General features: G+C 34.2%; 1 protein-coding gene across 3 annotated transcripts in view; it reads left to right on the top strand.

The window, feature by feature from the left end:
• Tnks (tankyrase) overlaps positions 1-14,619 on the top strand; it is a 202,420-nt gene that overhangs the window by 20,951 nt on the left and 166,850 nt on the right. For all 3 annotated transcript variants that reach the window (XM_026402901.2, XM_026402900.2, XM_026402898.2), the window contains exon 2: positions 3,138-3,362. In XM_026402901.2, the coding sequence (XP_026258686.2) occupies positions 3,138-3,362 (225 nt within the window). The remainder of the gene's footprint in view (positions 1-3,137; positions 3,363-14,619) is intronic.

Genomic DNA, 14,619 nt, shown 5'->3' with positions numbered 1-14,619 from the left:
CAGTGGCTGAGGCTCCAATCAGCCACATAGTCACAAGGACAAAAAACCATTACTCAGTAGTTTCTAATGTGTTGCTAAGCTAGAATGTTTTGTAGTTTAGATATATTAAATGGATTTTTGCCTTAATATTTTCAGCTTAAAATGGGTTTATTGGGTTGTAACTCCATTGTAGGTATAGGAGCATATGTAATCTAGTAGAAAATGTAGGAATGGGATAGAAATAGGAAAGGATTTCTTAAAGGTTGTAGAGAAGATACAAATCATGTTAGAAAAGATTGATATATTAAAACTTGTATGAGATCAAATTGTAAACAGTTTAAAAATGAACCATAAGCAGAAAGTATTTATAGGGCAATAACAACTAGGATTAGCTTTCAGAATATGCCAAAAAAACAAAAAAACAAGAAAAAAAAAGTAAAGAAAAATATCACAATCACTCTAGTGATTTTGTCTTTTTTTCTATTCATTTATAGTTTTTATAAATACATGTATGATTTTTTTCTCCAGTATTTTGTTTCATATATTTTTACTCTTGAAGACTTTAACCTAAAAAATACTTTTGTATGTTTTAAAATTTTCTATAACATCCTTTTTTCTTACATATAGTTTGTACTTTTTGGTGATTTTGAAAAAAAAATTGTGGAGGAATGTGTATAACAAAATTTATCATCTTATTGTTTTTAAGTGTAAAATTCAGTGGCATTGAGTACATTCATAGTGTTCTGTAATGTCCCACTTAAGATAGGATGACACATTATTATTTGATGATACTAAATAGTAAGTCCAATCTAACAGTCATTTACTTAACAAAGCATCTGTTGGACATTTAAATTGTTTTCATGATTTCCTGTAGGTAATTATGATATTCTTGATGCAGAATCTTTGTTTATATGTGAATTTTTTTTTATGATAAAGATTGAAAAGTGATAAATCAGAGGGTGTATTTGCTTCAGCCTGATGATAACTGCTGCTTTTTCAAATGTGTCCCTACTGGTTTACAATCACATCAGTGTTGGAGCACAGTTCTACTTCACCCCCTTCTTCCGAATACTAACCACTTTCATTTTATGTTGTAGATCTAAAAGTTTTAGAAAAAATAAACACATACCTTCCTATTTTGCTTTATGGATATTATAATGAGTATTTTTAAAAGTGCCAACTGATAAGCTATGTTTAAAATTTATTTGATTATCATTGAAGAAAGGAATTTAGTTCTCAAACATTGGTGCACTAGTTGGGAAAAGTAAGTTTTCACTCAAGGTTTATTTAAATCTGTATGGGGAAGGAGAGTTATTGTCTTCCTGGGTAAGTAAAGTGTCTTTGGTGCAGTGGAAGAGCAGGGATGTGATGGAAGAGGGAGGAAGGATATGGAAGTTGGGGAATCAAAGGGAACTAACATCTGTAAAGCTCTGCCAGCAAACCCCAGTAGGATTGTGACAATAACGTTAGCTTGCATCCTATATTTATGCACTTCCATTTACTAATAAAAAATTGACATCTTTCACCCAAAATTTGCAGCTTAATTTGAATGATATTTTCCATGAAAACCTAATTCTGACTTTGTGATTCATGTCTGTGGAAACATATCTTAGGGACTTTTTCTTCTTGCTTTCCTAGAATGAATGAATTTCTATAGATAGCATGGAGCGTATATCTTGAAATAAATCTTTATCCTTACTATTGTTCATATGGTTCTCATTTATTTAATGTATGCATTAAAGTGGAGGAGAATATGACTTTCATTATGTAAGGTGCCATTTTCTCACAACATTACCTAGTATGTAGTAGCATGAAGGTAGTGATATGTAGCCAGTAAAACCTAATAAAATATAAGGTGGAAAAAAAATCATGTATAAGATGATAATAAGTGCAATTTTCTTTTATATCTCATTACAGTGTAGCTTGTGATTTTATCATTGTACTAAAATTACTCTAAAATTATAAATGGCCATTTTTTTTACTTCTTTGTTGATCTCACTAAATCCTTATGCTGAACTTTACTTAACATTTTTGCTCCTTGATTTCATTCTTGTCCTGCTTGGTGTTTTCTACCTTTCTAAGCATTTGCTTCAGACTCTGCCTGGCCCTTCCCCCTTTTCTGTCTGAAAATTGATGCTTCTTTCTGTTACCAGGCGACAGTAGTACTGGCAGTGGTTTTGAGGAGAGGCTAGGGTACTTCACTCAGCTTGGTAGGAAAATAGGTTTTATTCAAAGCCAGTTTTGAAGGAAAATAAAAGACACTTATTATTTCAAAAACTTTCATCTTTGAAATCTCTGAAGGCCCATGAAGCTTTTAAAGGAGATCAAGTAGGGAAGTGAGACAAAAGGGAAATATACATACATAGATTTAGTTACCTTGTGTTACAGGCCTCCACTCTCAGCTTGCTTGGTGCCTGTCAGGCCTTAGGAGTGTAGTTTCTCAGCATGAGGACGTTGCTCTAAATTTCAGATGTGGGGGTTTCTTCAAATTCAGTCTGTTTCATTATTGATGTTCTGATTCTATATTCTCAAATGCCTGTATTCCCACTTATCTGCCTGGTGATATTTTTAGTCAGTAAATCCAAGCTTGAATAGTTTCATTTAACCATCTACTTCACATATTTTAACCCTCCTATCTCAATAATAGATATTCTGACATCATCTTTAATCTTTCTTTTTAGAGTCCCGTTACCAGACTATTTCTGTTATACTTACATTCCTCTCCAATTTCTCTAAAAATGTAATGGTGAATATTATGATATATCTTAGCCTTGGTTGTCGGCAGTATTTAAGTAATCTTTACCTTTTGAAATATAGAAATGTGTTTTCTACATGTAATTTTGCCTTGTGAAACTTGAGAGGAAAGTGAGTGCTTTGGATAGGAGTCTTGTCTCATTCTTTGGTATTTCTGGCACAATTGCCCAGCCACATACCAAGTGATTAAGGAATATTTTTTGAATCAACTGCATGAGTGGGTGATTAAAAGAGCTTCCATAGTTCTGGTTCTGTGAAATGAAGATCCTTTTGAGCGGAGCTAATATTTTTTTTTTTTTGTATTTTGTTTGGCTCTTTTTAGTATAGACTATTTAAGTGCATATTTGTTGGCTCTTTTTACAAAATTGATTTAATGTATAAAAACATTTCCACATTCTTTTTAGGTTTTGGAAGGAAGGATGTTGTGGAACACTTACTACAGATGGGTGCTAATGTACATGCTCGTGATGATGGAGGTCTCATTCCACTTCATAATGCCTGTTCTTTTGGCCATGCTGAGGTTGTGAGTCTGTTGCTGTGCCAAGGAGCTGATCCAAATGCCAGGGATAACTGGAACTATACACCTCTGCATGAAGCTGCTATTAAAGGGAAAATTGATGTCTGTATTGGTAAGTATTATTTGATGATACCTAAATTGTAAGTCCAATTTAAAGTACAGTTTTAAATGAAGGCTTACTTTGTGTGTGTGTTTGTTTGTGGGGTGTGTATGTGTGTGTGTATGTGTGTTAAACTGTGGTATGAATAATGTTCCCCCAGAAAAGGTGAAGATTTATTGCTTGGGAATTCCTTTCCATCAAAAGGGAAGTAGATGGGAATCTAAAGTTGTTGGTTAGGAACAAAATTCACAACATTAGCTCTCCGAATGCAAATCAAACATCAACTGGTGTAGAACTTAATTTTGATGGATTACCATTGTCAAGTTTAATTAATTTATAGGCTATTAAAAGACTGCAAATTTCCCATCCTTACATCAATGAGAGCTGTTATAAAGTATAAATTCTTACTAAATTAGATGGCATATTTGGATATGATAGCTTGGTTCAGAGAAAGTCATCTAGTACTGAACCAAAGAACTTCTGTAAGTTACTAAAATTGAACACCAGCCAGTTTCACTAGAACTGGAAAGCTCTGATTATGTGTTTTAGTTGTTGATGGTCTTTATTTTATTTATTTTTATGTGGTGCTGAGGATCGAACCCAGTGCCTCATGCATGCTAGGAGAGCATGTTACCACTGAGACACAGCCCCAGCCCCCAGCCCCCCTCCCTTTTTTTTTTTTTTTTTGCAAATTACTTACCTGGCTGCAGAGTCTTCCCATTCCTGATTATGTGTTTTATATCTAGTAGTTAAAAGCTTAGAATTTTTAAGCTACAAAAAGTGATTTCAAACCTTATTGAATTTTTCAACCATTTTAAATATCTAAATTATCTTAATTTATAGCCATTCAGTATTTCTTTTTCACACATGAGAAATTCATTATTATTTCTTAAAAGAAATGTTTATTTTTTTGTTGTAGATGGACACAATGCCTTCATTTTATTTTTATGTGGTGCTGAGGATGAAACCCAGTGCCTCACACATGCTAGGCGAGTGCTCTACCCCTGAGCCACAACTGTCTTTATGTTAACATTTTAAAAAAATGTACTGGTGGTACCACTATTAAGACTTCCTCTTAATAGTGGTTTCCCCCTTATAGACATCTATTCCAGCCTCCATATATTTTTCAGTTTTCCTCAAATTATTGCTTTATCTGGCTCAACTTCTTTATCACATTCCCTGTCATTATCCTTGGTTACTTCAGCATTTGTTGACATAAACCTTTGGACATCCTGTCCATCTAGCTCTCTGGCATCTTCTACTTTGGGTTGATCCTCTCATTTCCTCCCAAGCCTCTCACTAACTCTGCCATATCCTGTGCCAAGTTCTTACATAAGACTACCTTGAAAAGCTTGAACTTATCCTTTTTCTGACCACAAAACTTCTTAAATTACTTGCTTTTGTGTGTAATCACTATTGTTGAACTTGATAGTTATTCTTACTTAAACTAGATTTTTAGCATCCCTGTCATCACTATTTCTGTGTCATCTTATTGTCATATCCATTGGATTTTTATCTGTCATTAGTCATAATTTTACACTATTTTCACCTTTTTAAACTTCAGTATTAAGTTTTTATACCTATATTTATGAATTTTTTTTACCAGTGCTTTGAATTTATTATTGAAACTAATATTCTTCTCCTCTACATCCTCCTCCCAAAAAATACCATTTTTTATCTAAGTTCTGTTGATAGGACTAAGTATAGTGCTTGAATATTTAAAGAATGGATCCCTGCAGCCCCCAATTCCCACAGTCCTCAGTAGGCAGTGGCACATATTGCCCTTCTTTTGTTATAAGTTTTGTGGCCTTATAAGAATTGAGGGAAAGGGAAGAGTACCTGTGAAACTGTGATCAAAATAGATTTGAGATACACTTGCTATTGAAGTGTGTAATAGGGAACTCAAGATTGGTTGTACACCTTTCTGATACTTACCTTTCAGGAACTTTCTCAATCCTTTGTAATCTCTGATAGCATCTATGTAATACTTACTGAATTTGAGCATAGTAAAAGAAATCTTAAGTGTTTCTATGAAGAAAATTTCTGTTTTTAGCTACTGAACAAAAGTATTGAAAGCCTGTTTTCCTTTTTGTTTGAGTCTGATAATTTTCAAAGACTGGTCTACAAAATTGATTTTTAAAGGTTTTTGCCTAGATGATGAAATACCTTATTATCTTAAGATTAATCACACCTCTGTATGTGAAATATAATAGAAAATATTATTATTGGCTTAAGGGGAGCTTTAAGGCAGATTGCCATAAAGACATGCTTGGTCTTACATCCGCACCTCATCAGTTTTCTGCTGTGGGTGAGATAAGGGGCTATTTACTTAACCTCTCACGTTTTATTATATGTAAAATAGGAGTACTATATATACATCTTTCTCTGGGATTCTTGAGAGGATTAGCAGATACATGTACTTAGAAGAATATCTTGTACATACTCAGAAAATATTAAGTGGTATTAATTGCTGCTGTTATCATTATTGCTAAGATCTCAACTTGAATTTTAACTACTCTGTTTTATAGATTTCCTGGTTCTCTCTGTTCATCCTTTAATGACACTTAAAAATACCAATTTAGAAGTCTTTAACCCTTTAAAGCTACTATTTAGCCACCATGAAAAATAAGAAAGTATAGACTGAGGTTATTTAAAAACCAACTTAAGTGCTTGTATAATTAAAGCAGCTACTTAAGGCTGAGGTCATGAAATTGATTAAAGTGATGTTTATGATACTTTTGTATTGTTTATGACAAACCCAATTTATGTCAGAAATCACACTTTCTGCCTTTAAAACTTAATAAATTCTCCCTATGTTCATAATATAGTCTCAAGAAAATTAAAATAAATGCTGTTTTCTTTTCTGCATATATAATGTGATTTTTTTTTTTTGAGACTTTCTAAATGCTGATGCTTGGAAACTGTTTTAAAAGCAAATTGTAGGTGTAAACTTTTCATGCAGTCAGTTGATATAAATTCTGGAAGTAATAATGATGGATATCTGCCATTTGTTTCTTTCTTTTTTTTCCCTTTTTCACTAACTAGTATCCAATTTCTTTCCTAGTTTTGGAGATTTGAAACTATGGATGTTCACAATAGGGAGAAATACAGAAACTGGTGGAGTCAGATATTCCTTCTTTCTACCCTTTGGGCAGTCAGTAATGACCTCTGGTCAATCAGCACTCCATTCTATAATGTAGAATTTTGAGTACAAAGTTATAGAGATATTAAAGAATCATTCTAAGCATCAGATTTTTTTGTTGCAGAGTTGGCAGTGGTCAGGCTATAAAGTTCTTACTAAAAGACAGTTATGCTTTCTTCTACTTACCGTATAGACTTGTTTTCTAAGATTGGTTTTATACCTTCCTGTCTGTACAATTTCCATGTGTTAACATTTTTGCCTATTTCCATTGCCTTCCTGCTATTCCCATGTATATCACCTGCCCACTTCTTATTCTCTGGAATTTTCAAGGGTGAAGGGAACAGAATATATTGCCTTTGGAGGCCTCCTCTTGTGCCTCCAGGAAGGACAGCTTGCTGGCTACCATGGAAAGTAATTCTAAAGATAATATGGGGCATGGTTTTCTAACACATCTGGGATTCTCACTTTGGAATACCCTAACATCTGGACCTGAAACCTGGTAAGCTAAATGAAAAATAACCACTCATGTCAAATGGAGAGGAAGATTGAGAGAATAGTTAGCATATATATCTAGGATGATTGAAGGGATCAGATGAGTACCTAATTTTAAAATATCCCTCAGGAAAATTAATTAAAAATTAATATGGAAAAGACTTTCTGGAGTCCCCCCAAAATAATTTTTTTGAAAGCAAAAGTTCAATAGATGAATAAAGACAATATTAGTAGCCTTAAAGATCAGATTTGGGAAGTATCCCCCAATATAGGCAAAAATGTTAACACATGAAAATCATGAGGAAAACGATAAATCCTGTAAAAGGTAACACTGTTTTAAAACTCTACATGTTATAGGAGTTCCAGAAGGAAAAGAAAAAAGAACTAATGGAAGAGCTCAATAATAATTAAATGATAAGGAAGAAAACCCCATTTAGATGTTGAAAAGGCTTAAGGAGTTTAATACTGCATTGATAGGCTACATTGAAGAGGGGCCATACTGAAGTTGTTTGGGGAGAATCGCTGCCTACAGAAAAGGGAAAGAAAATCATTTACAACATTGAAGGCTTGAACACAATGGAATACCTTCCAAAGACTGTTAGAAGAAAAGGATTGAACTTCAGCTCCCTTAATAGAGAGCAGTTCCTCACCTTTTTGAGAGTAAGAAAGGCTGAATGTATTAAGTGATGTTATATTAGGAAACAAAGCTGCTGTTAACTTGCTTTCTTTCTGTACACTTTTAACCACTTTTTGTTTTCCTTTATCTTGTATATGGACTTGTGGGATCTTAACTCTTTATCTTACGTGGAAGTCCAAAATTCATACTGCTTTGTAAAATCTAATAGGACTTAAAAAATAGATATGTTTTCTAGGATCAGTGGGATTATATCTTAGTGGTTAAAGTCAGAGATCAGGGTCTTTGAGTGAGTTAACATCTTTTGTTATTAAAATAGGGGTAAAAATTGTATGTCTTCTAGTTAGGGTGATTAAGATAATACAAGTAAAGCATCTTCATGTAATATCCCTATGAGATATATAGTGTAATATCAGTATGGTATATGCCCAATAGCTTATTGTTGAAATAACATGATTAGAAATAATTTTCCTGTTATTACATGATATTAAGTTGCTTTTATATTTACTGAAAATGCAAGAGAAAATGAGATTTGATGGTATTTTTCTTAAAAGTCTGTAAGCATATTGGCTTATTTGAAAAGATTAGGCAAACTATGTAAAGATAGTATCATTTAATAACATAATTAAAATTAAGTTGGTTATCTAAATGAACTAGTGAAAGCTATTAGCTGTAATTCTCATTTTCCCATCTCTGTTCAGAACTTCAGTTAATTATTTAACATGTAATAGGATTTCTGCCAGTTTTTTTCTCTCACTTACAATTTAGGAATTCCTTCTTATTAAACAGTTTTCCCTGTTCTTCCCCTTTTAAATTGATTCTCTCTCCTTCCCCCACTTTTTTTTCCCTTAGAAAATAAAGGGCATACCTTCAGCTTTCAATCACTTACACAGGTAAAATTTGCATTCATTCAATTAGATGTAATATGTCCACTGAGGTGAAATCTTGATTAAAAATAAAAGTTAAAACACTATGATAATATATTGCATACATAGTTTTATATATATATAAATTCATGTATTTTCATGTGTGTATATACATCTATGAAATTAAGTGGCAAATAATCTAATTGATTTGTTGATTTGTGGGCTGATATAATATGGAATTATCAGCCTTGATGAACTTTGCTTTTAGGGTAGTTGAGAACCATTGCCATCAGTTATGAAAAGCAATCAACTAGAAGCCAGAGCATCTGGAGACTACCTTTGGATCTCCCATTAGCAAGCACATTGGTTGGGGACATATTATAGGGCAGATTATTCTCTGTACCTTAATTGCTTTGATTATCAAATAAAAATATCTTGCTGGGGCTGAGGCTGTGGCTCAGTGGTAGAGTGCTTGCCTAGCATGTGTGAGGCACTGGGTTTGATTCTGAGCACCATGTATAAGTAAATGAATAAAATAAAGGTCTACACAACTAAAAAAATATTTAAAAAAATATCTTGCTGGAATTTTATAGACATTATGAGATGTTGGAATGCTATATAAATTTAATGTGGTTGTGCTTTTAAAACCTTTTCTGATTATAAGAAGGGATATATTCAGTTGACTTTTCCACATCAAAGATTCTTCATCTGTAGATCCAAACAATTGTAGATTGAGCATGTTCAGGGGTAGGAGGAGGATTGCCTTTATTGAACATGTAGATTTTTTTTGGTCATAATTTCCTAAATCACATTGTGTAATACCTATTTTCATAACATTTACATTGTATTATTATAAGAAATCAAGACATGATTTAAATAATAAGGGTGGTAGTTTATATGCAAATACTATGCCATTTTTATATGAGTGACTTTATTATTCAGGGATTTTGATATTTTTTGGTGCAGGGGTTGTCCTGAGGCCAATACCCTGTGAATAAAGAGGATTACTATATGTGGCAGACAGAATAATGGCCCAGAAATGTCCACATCTTATCCTGGGAACCTGGGAATATGTTACTTTACATGCAAATAGGAGTTAGGTTATAGATGGAATTATGTTGGTAATCATTAAAGTGTCTACTTTTTTTCTTTTGTTGCTTGTGCTTTTGTGTCACATTTGTGACTACATTGCAAACTCTAGATTATGAAGACTTTTAAAAATTTTTTTATTTATATATGATAGCAGAATGCATTACAGTTCTTATTACACATATAGAGTACAATTTTTCATATCTCTGGTTGTATACAAAGTATATTCACACCAATTCGTGTCTTCATACACATACTTTGGATAATAATGTTTATCACATTCCACCATCATTTCTAACCCATGCCACTTCCCTTCCCATCTCACCCCTCTGCCCTATCTAGAGTTAGTCTGTTCCTCCCATGCTCCCCCTCCCTACCCCACTATGAATCAGCCTCCTTATATTAGAGAAAACAATCGGCATTTGGTTTTTTGGGATTGGCTAACTTCACTTAGCATTATCTTCTCTAACTCCATCCATTTACCTGCAAATGCCATGATTTTATTCTCTTTTATTGCCGAGTAATATTCCATTGTGTATATATGCCACATTTTCTTTGTCCATTCATCTACTGAAGGGCATCTAGTTTGGTTCCACAGTTTAGCTATTGTGAATTGTGCTGCTATAAACATTGATGTGGCTATGTCCCTGTAGTATGCTGTTTTTAAGTCCTTTGGTTATAGACCAAGGAGAGGGATAGCTGAGTCAAATGGTGGTTCCATTCCAAATTTTCCAAGAAATCTCCATACTGCTTTCCATATTGGCTGTACCAATTTGCAGTCCCACCAGTAATGTATGAGTGAACCTTTTTCCCCACATCCCCGCCAACACTTATTGTTGTTTGCCTTCATAATAGCTGCCATTCTGACTGGAGAAAGATGAAATCTTAGAGTGGTTTTGATTTGCATTTCTCTGATTGCTAGTGATGATGAACATTTTTTCATGTATTTGTTGATTGATTGTACATCATCATCTGAGAAGTGTCTCTTCAGGTCCTTGGTCCATTTATTGATTGGGTTATTTGTTTTTTGGGAGTTTAGTTTTTTGAGTTCTTTATATATCCTAGAGATTAGTGTTCTAATTGATGTATGAGGGATAAAGATTTGCTTCCAAGATGTAGGCTCTCTGTTCCCCTCACATATTGTTTCTTTTGCTGAGAAGAAACTTTTTAATTTGAGTCCATCCCATTTATTGATTATTGATTTTAATTCTTGTGCCACAGGAGTCTTATTAAGGAAGTTGGGGCCTAATCCCACATGATGGAGATTAGGGCCTACTTTTTCTCCTATCAGATGCAGGGTCTCTGGTTTTATTCCTAGGTCTTTGATCCATTTTGAATTGAGTTTTGTGTGTGGTGAGAGGGGTTTAATTTCATTTTGTTGCATATGGATTTCTAATTTTCCCAGCACCATTTGTTGAAGAGGCTATCTTTTTTCCACTGTGTGTTTTTGTCTAACATAAGATAATTGTAATTTTGTGGATTAGTCTCTGTGTCCTCTGTTCTGTACCATTGGTCTACCAGTCTGTTTTGGTGCCAGTACCATGCTGTTTTTGTTATTATTGCTCTGTAGTATAGTTTAGGATCTGGTATAGCGATGCCACCTGCTTCCCTCTTCCTGCTGAGGATTGATTTAGTTATTCTGGGTCTCTTTATTTTTCCAGATGAATTTCATGACTGGTTTTTCCTAATTCTATGAGGAATGTCATTGGGATTTTGATTGGAATTGTATTAAGTCTGTATAGTGCTTTTGGTAGTCTGGTCATTTTGATAATATTAATTCTGCCTATCCAAGAGCAAGGTAGATCTTTCCACTTCTAAGGTCTTCTTTGATTTCTTTCTTTAGGATTCTGTAATTTTCATTATAGATCTTTCTCCTCTTTTTTTAAGTTGATTCCCAAGTATTTTATTTTTTTGAGGCTATTGTAAATGGGGTAGTTTTCCTCGTTTCCCTTTCTGAGGATTTGTCACTGATATACAGAAATGCGTTTGATTTATGGGTGTTGATTTTATATCCTACTTTGCTGAATTCACTTATTAGTTCTAGAAGTTTTCTCGTGAAACTTTTAGGGTCTTCTAGGTATAGAATCATATCATCAGCAAATAGTGCCAATTTGAGTTCTTTTCCTATGTGTATCCTGTTAATTTCTTTTTTTTCTGTCTAATTGCCCTGGCCAGTGTTTCAATTTCAGTGTGTTAAATAGAAGTGGTGAAAGAGGGCATGCCTGTTTTGTTCCAGTTTTTCAAGTGAATGCCTTCAGTTTTTCTCCATTTAGAATGATGTTGGTCTGGGGCTTAGCATAGATAGCCTTTATGATGAGGTACATTCCTGTTATCCCTATTTTTCTAGTGTTTTGAACATGAAGGGGTGGTGTATTTTTTCAAATGCTTTTTCTGCGGCTATTGAGATGATCATATGATTCTTTAAGTTTATTGATGTGATGAATTACATTTATTGATTTCCATATGTTGAACCAACCTTGTATCCCTGGGGTGAATCCCACTTGATTGTGGTGCACGATTTTTTTTGATGTTTTTGTATTCGATTTGCCAGAATTTTATTGAGAATTTTTGCATCTATGTTCATTAGAGATATTGGTCTCTGGTTTTATTCCTAGGTCTTTGATCCATTTTGTGTTTGCCTGGTTTTGGAATCAGGTTGATATTGGCCTCATAGAATGAGTTTGGAAGTGCTCCCTCTTTTTCTATTTCCTGAAATAAATTGAAGAGTATTGGTATTAGCTCTTCTTTAAAGGTCTTTTAGAACTTGGCTGTGTATTCATCCGGTCCTGGGCTTTTCTTGGTTAGTAGACTTTTGATAGCGTCTACTATTTTGTTGCTTAAATTGATCTGTTTAAATTGTGTATATCATCCTGACTCAATTTGGGCAAATTATACGATTCTAGAAATTTGTCGATGCCTTCAATATTTTCTATTTTATTGGAGTAAAAGGTTTCAAAATAATTTCTAATTATCTTCTGTATTTCTGTAGTGTCTGTCATGATATTTCCTTTTTCATCACTATGTTAGTAATTTGAGTTTTCTCTCTCCTCTTCATTAGCATGGCTAAGGGTCTGTCAATTTTATTTATTTTATTCAAAGAACCAATTTTTGTTCTGTCAATTTTTCAGTTGTTTCTTGTGTTTCACTGTCATTGATTTTTAGCTCTGATTTTAATTATTTCCTGTCTTCTACTGCTTTTTGTGTAGATTTGTTCTTTTTCTAGGGCTTTGAGATGTAATGTTAAGTCATTTATTTGATGACTTTTTCTTCTTTTAAGGAATGAACTCCATGTAATGAATTTTCCTCTTAGTACTGCTTTCATAGTGTCCCAGAGATTTTGATATGTTATATCTTGTGTTCTCATTCATTTCTAATTTTTTTTTAAATCTCCTCCTCGATGTCTTCTATAACCCATTGTTCATTCAGTAGGATATTATTTAGTCTTCATGTGTTGGAGTAGCTTTTATTTTTTATCATTGATTTAGAATTTCATTCCATTATGATCTGATAGATTGCATGGTAGTATCTCTACTTTTTTATATTTACAGAATTGCTTTGTGGCATAGTATATGGTCTATTTTAGAGAAGGATCCATGTGCTGCTGAGAAGAAAGTGTATTCTCTCATTGAAGGATGACATATTCTATATACTTCAGTTAAGTCTTAAGTTTTTGATTGTATTATTGTTCTATAATTTCTTTGTTCAGCTTTTGTTTGAAAGATCTATCTAGTGATGAAAGAGGTGTGTTAAAGTCACCCAAAATTATTGTGTTGTATTCTATTTGACTCTTGAACTTGAGTGTTAGGAGCCACAGCAAAAATATTGATACAGGCACCTTTGGATTTTATTGACTGCCAGCCAGCAATTCACATTCATATGGTAATTGGACTCATGCTGTTCAGCTGGGCCCATTTCAAGACTCAGGTTACTCATGTCACTCTTGTAATGGGAGAGTTCCCATTGGTTGGGAAAGGATGGTAGGAGGGTGTTCCGGGGGAAGGGGAAACCCCCCCGGCTCAGGTAGAACACACACGTGGCGGACCCACCTGTTAGGGGACGCACACGGCCTCTCTCTAAATAAAACTTTGTCTCAGTTTGACTGGCTTGTGTTTTTGTGCCCAACCGGGTTGCAAGATTGCAAGCCCGTGTGCACTGACAGCTCAGCAGGGGATCGCTCAGCAGGGGTGCCGCAGGCAGTGCTCGGCAGCAGGAGCGGGACTCAACCGGCCCGGGGCCGGGCAGTTTGCGGCACTTGAGAAGAGTTTGTTTGATAAACGTAGATGCTCCATTGTTTGGGGCATATATATTTAAAATTGTTACGTCTTGTTGGTGTATGATTCCTTTGAGCAGTAGGTAGTGTCCTTCTTTATCCTTGTTGATTGACTTTATCTCGAAGTGTACTTTATTTGATATGAGGATGGAAACCCCTGCTTGCTTCTGCAGTCCATGTGAGTGGTATGATTTTTCCCAACCCTTCACCTTTAGTCTGTGGATGTCTTTTTGTATGAGCTGAGTCTATTGGAGGCACCATATAGTTAGGTCTTTTTTTTTTTTTTTTAATCCAGTCTGCTAGTCTATGTCTTTTGATTGGTGAGTTTAGGCCATTAACATTTAGAGTTATTATTGAGAAGAAAGTGTATTCTGTCATTGAAGGATGAGAGAATGGTATGTAACGTGACTTAGTTTCTCCCCTGATTAGATTTTCCTTTAGTGTAATCCCTTCCTCTGCCGATTTTCATCGTTGTTTTTCATTTTCTCTTCGTGGAATATTTTGCTGAGGATGTTCTGTAGTGCAGGATTTCTAGTTGTAAATTCTTATAACTTTGTTTATCATGGAAGGTTTTTATTTCATTATCAAATCTAAAGCTTAATTTTGCTGGATATAAGATTCTTGGTTGGCATCCATTTTCTTTCAGAGCTTGGTATATGTTGTTCTTTGATTTCCTGGCTTTGAGGGTCTGGTTTGAAAAATCTGCTGAGATCCAAATTGGTCTCCCCCTATATGTGATCTGAATCTTCTCTGTTGCGGCTTTTAAGATTCTATCC

Source organism: Urocitellus parryii, chromosome 14 (genome assembly GCF_045843805.1).
Source record: "Urocitellus parryii isolate mUroPar1 chromosome 14, mUroPar1.hap1, whole genome shotgun sequence".
In the NCBI taxonomy this organism is placed as follows: domain Eukaryota; kingdom Metazoa; phylum Chordata; class Mammalia; order Rodentia; family Sciuridae; genus Urocitellus; species Urocitellus parryii.
This window is presented reverse-complemented; position numbering and strand designations above follow the sequence as displayed.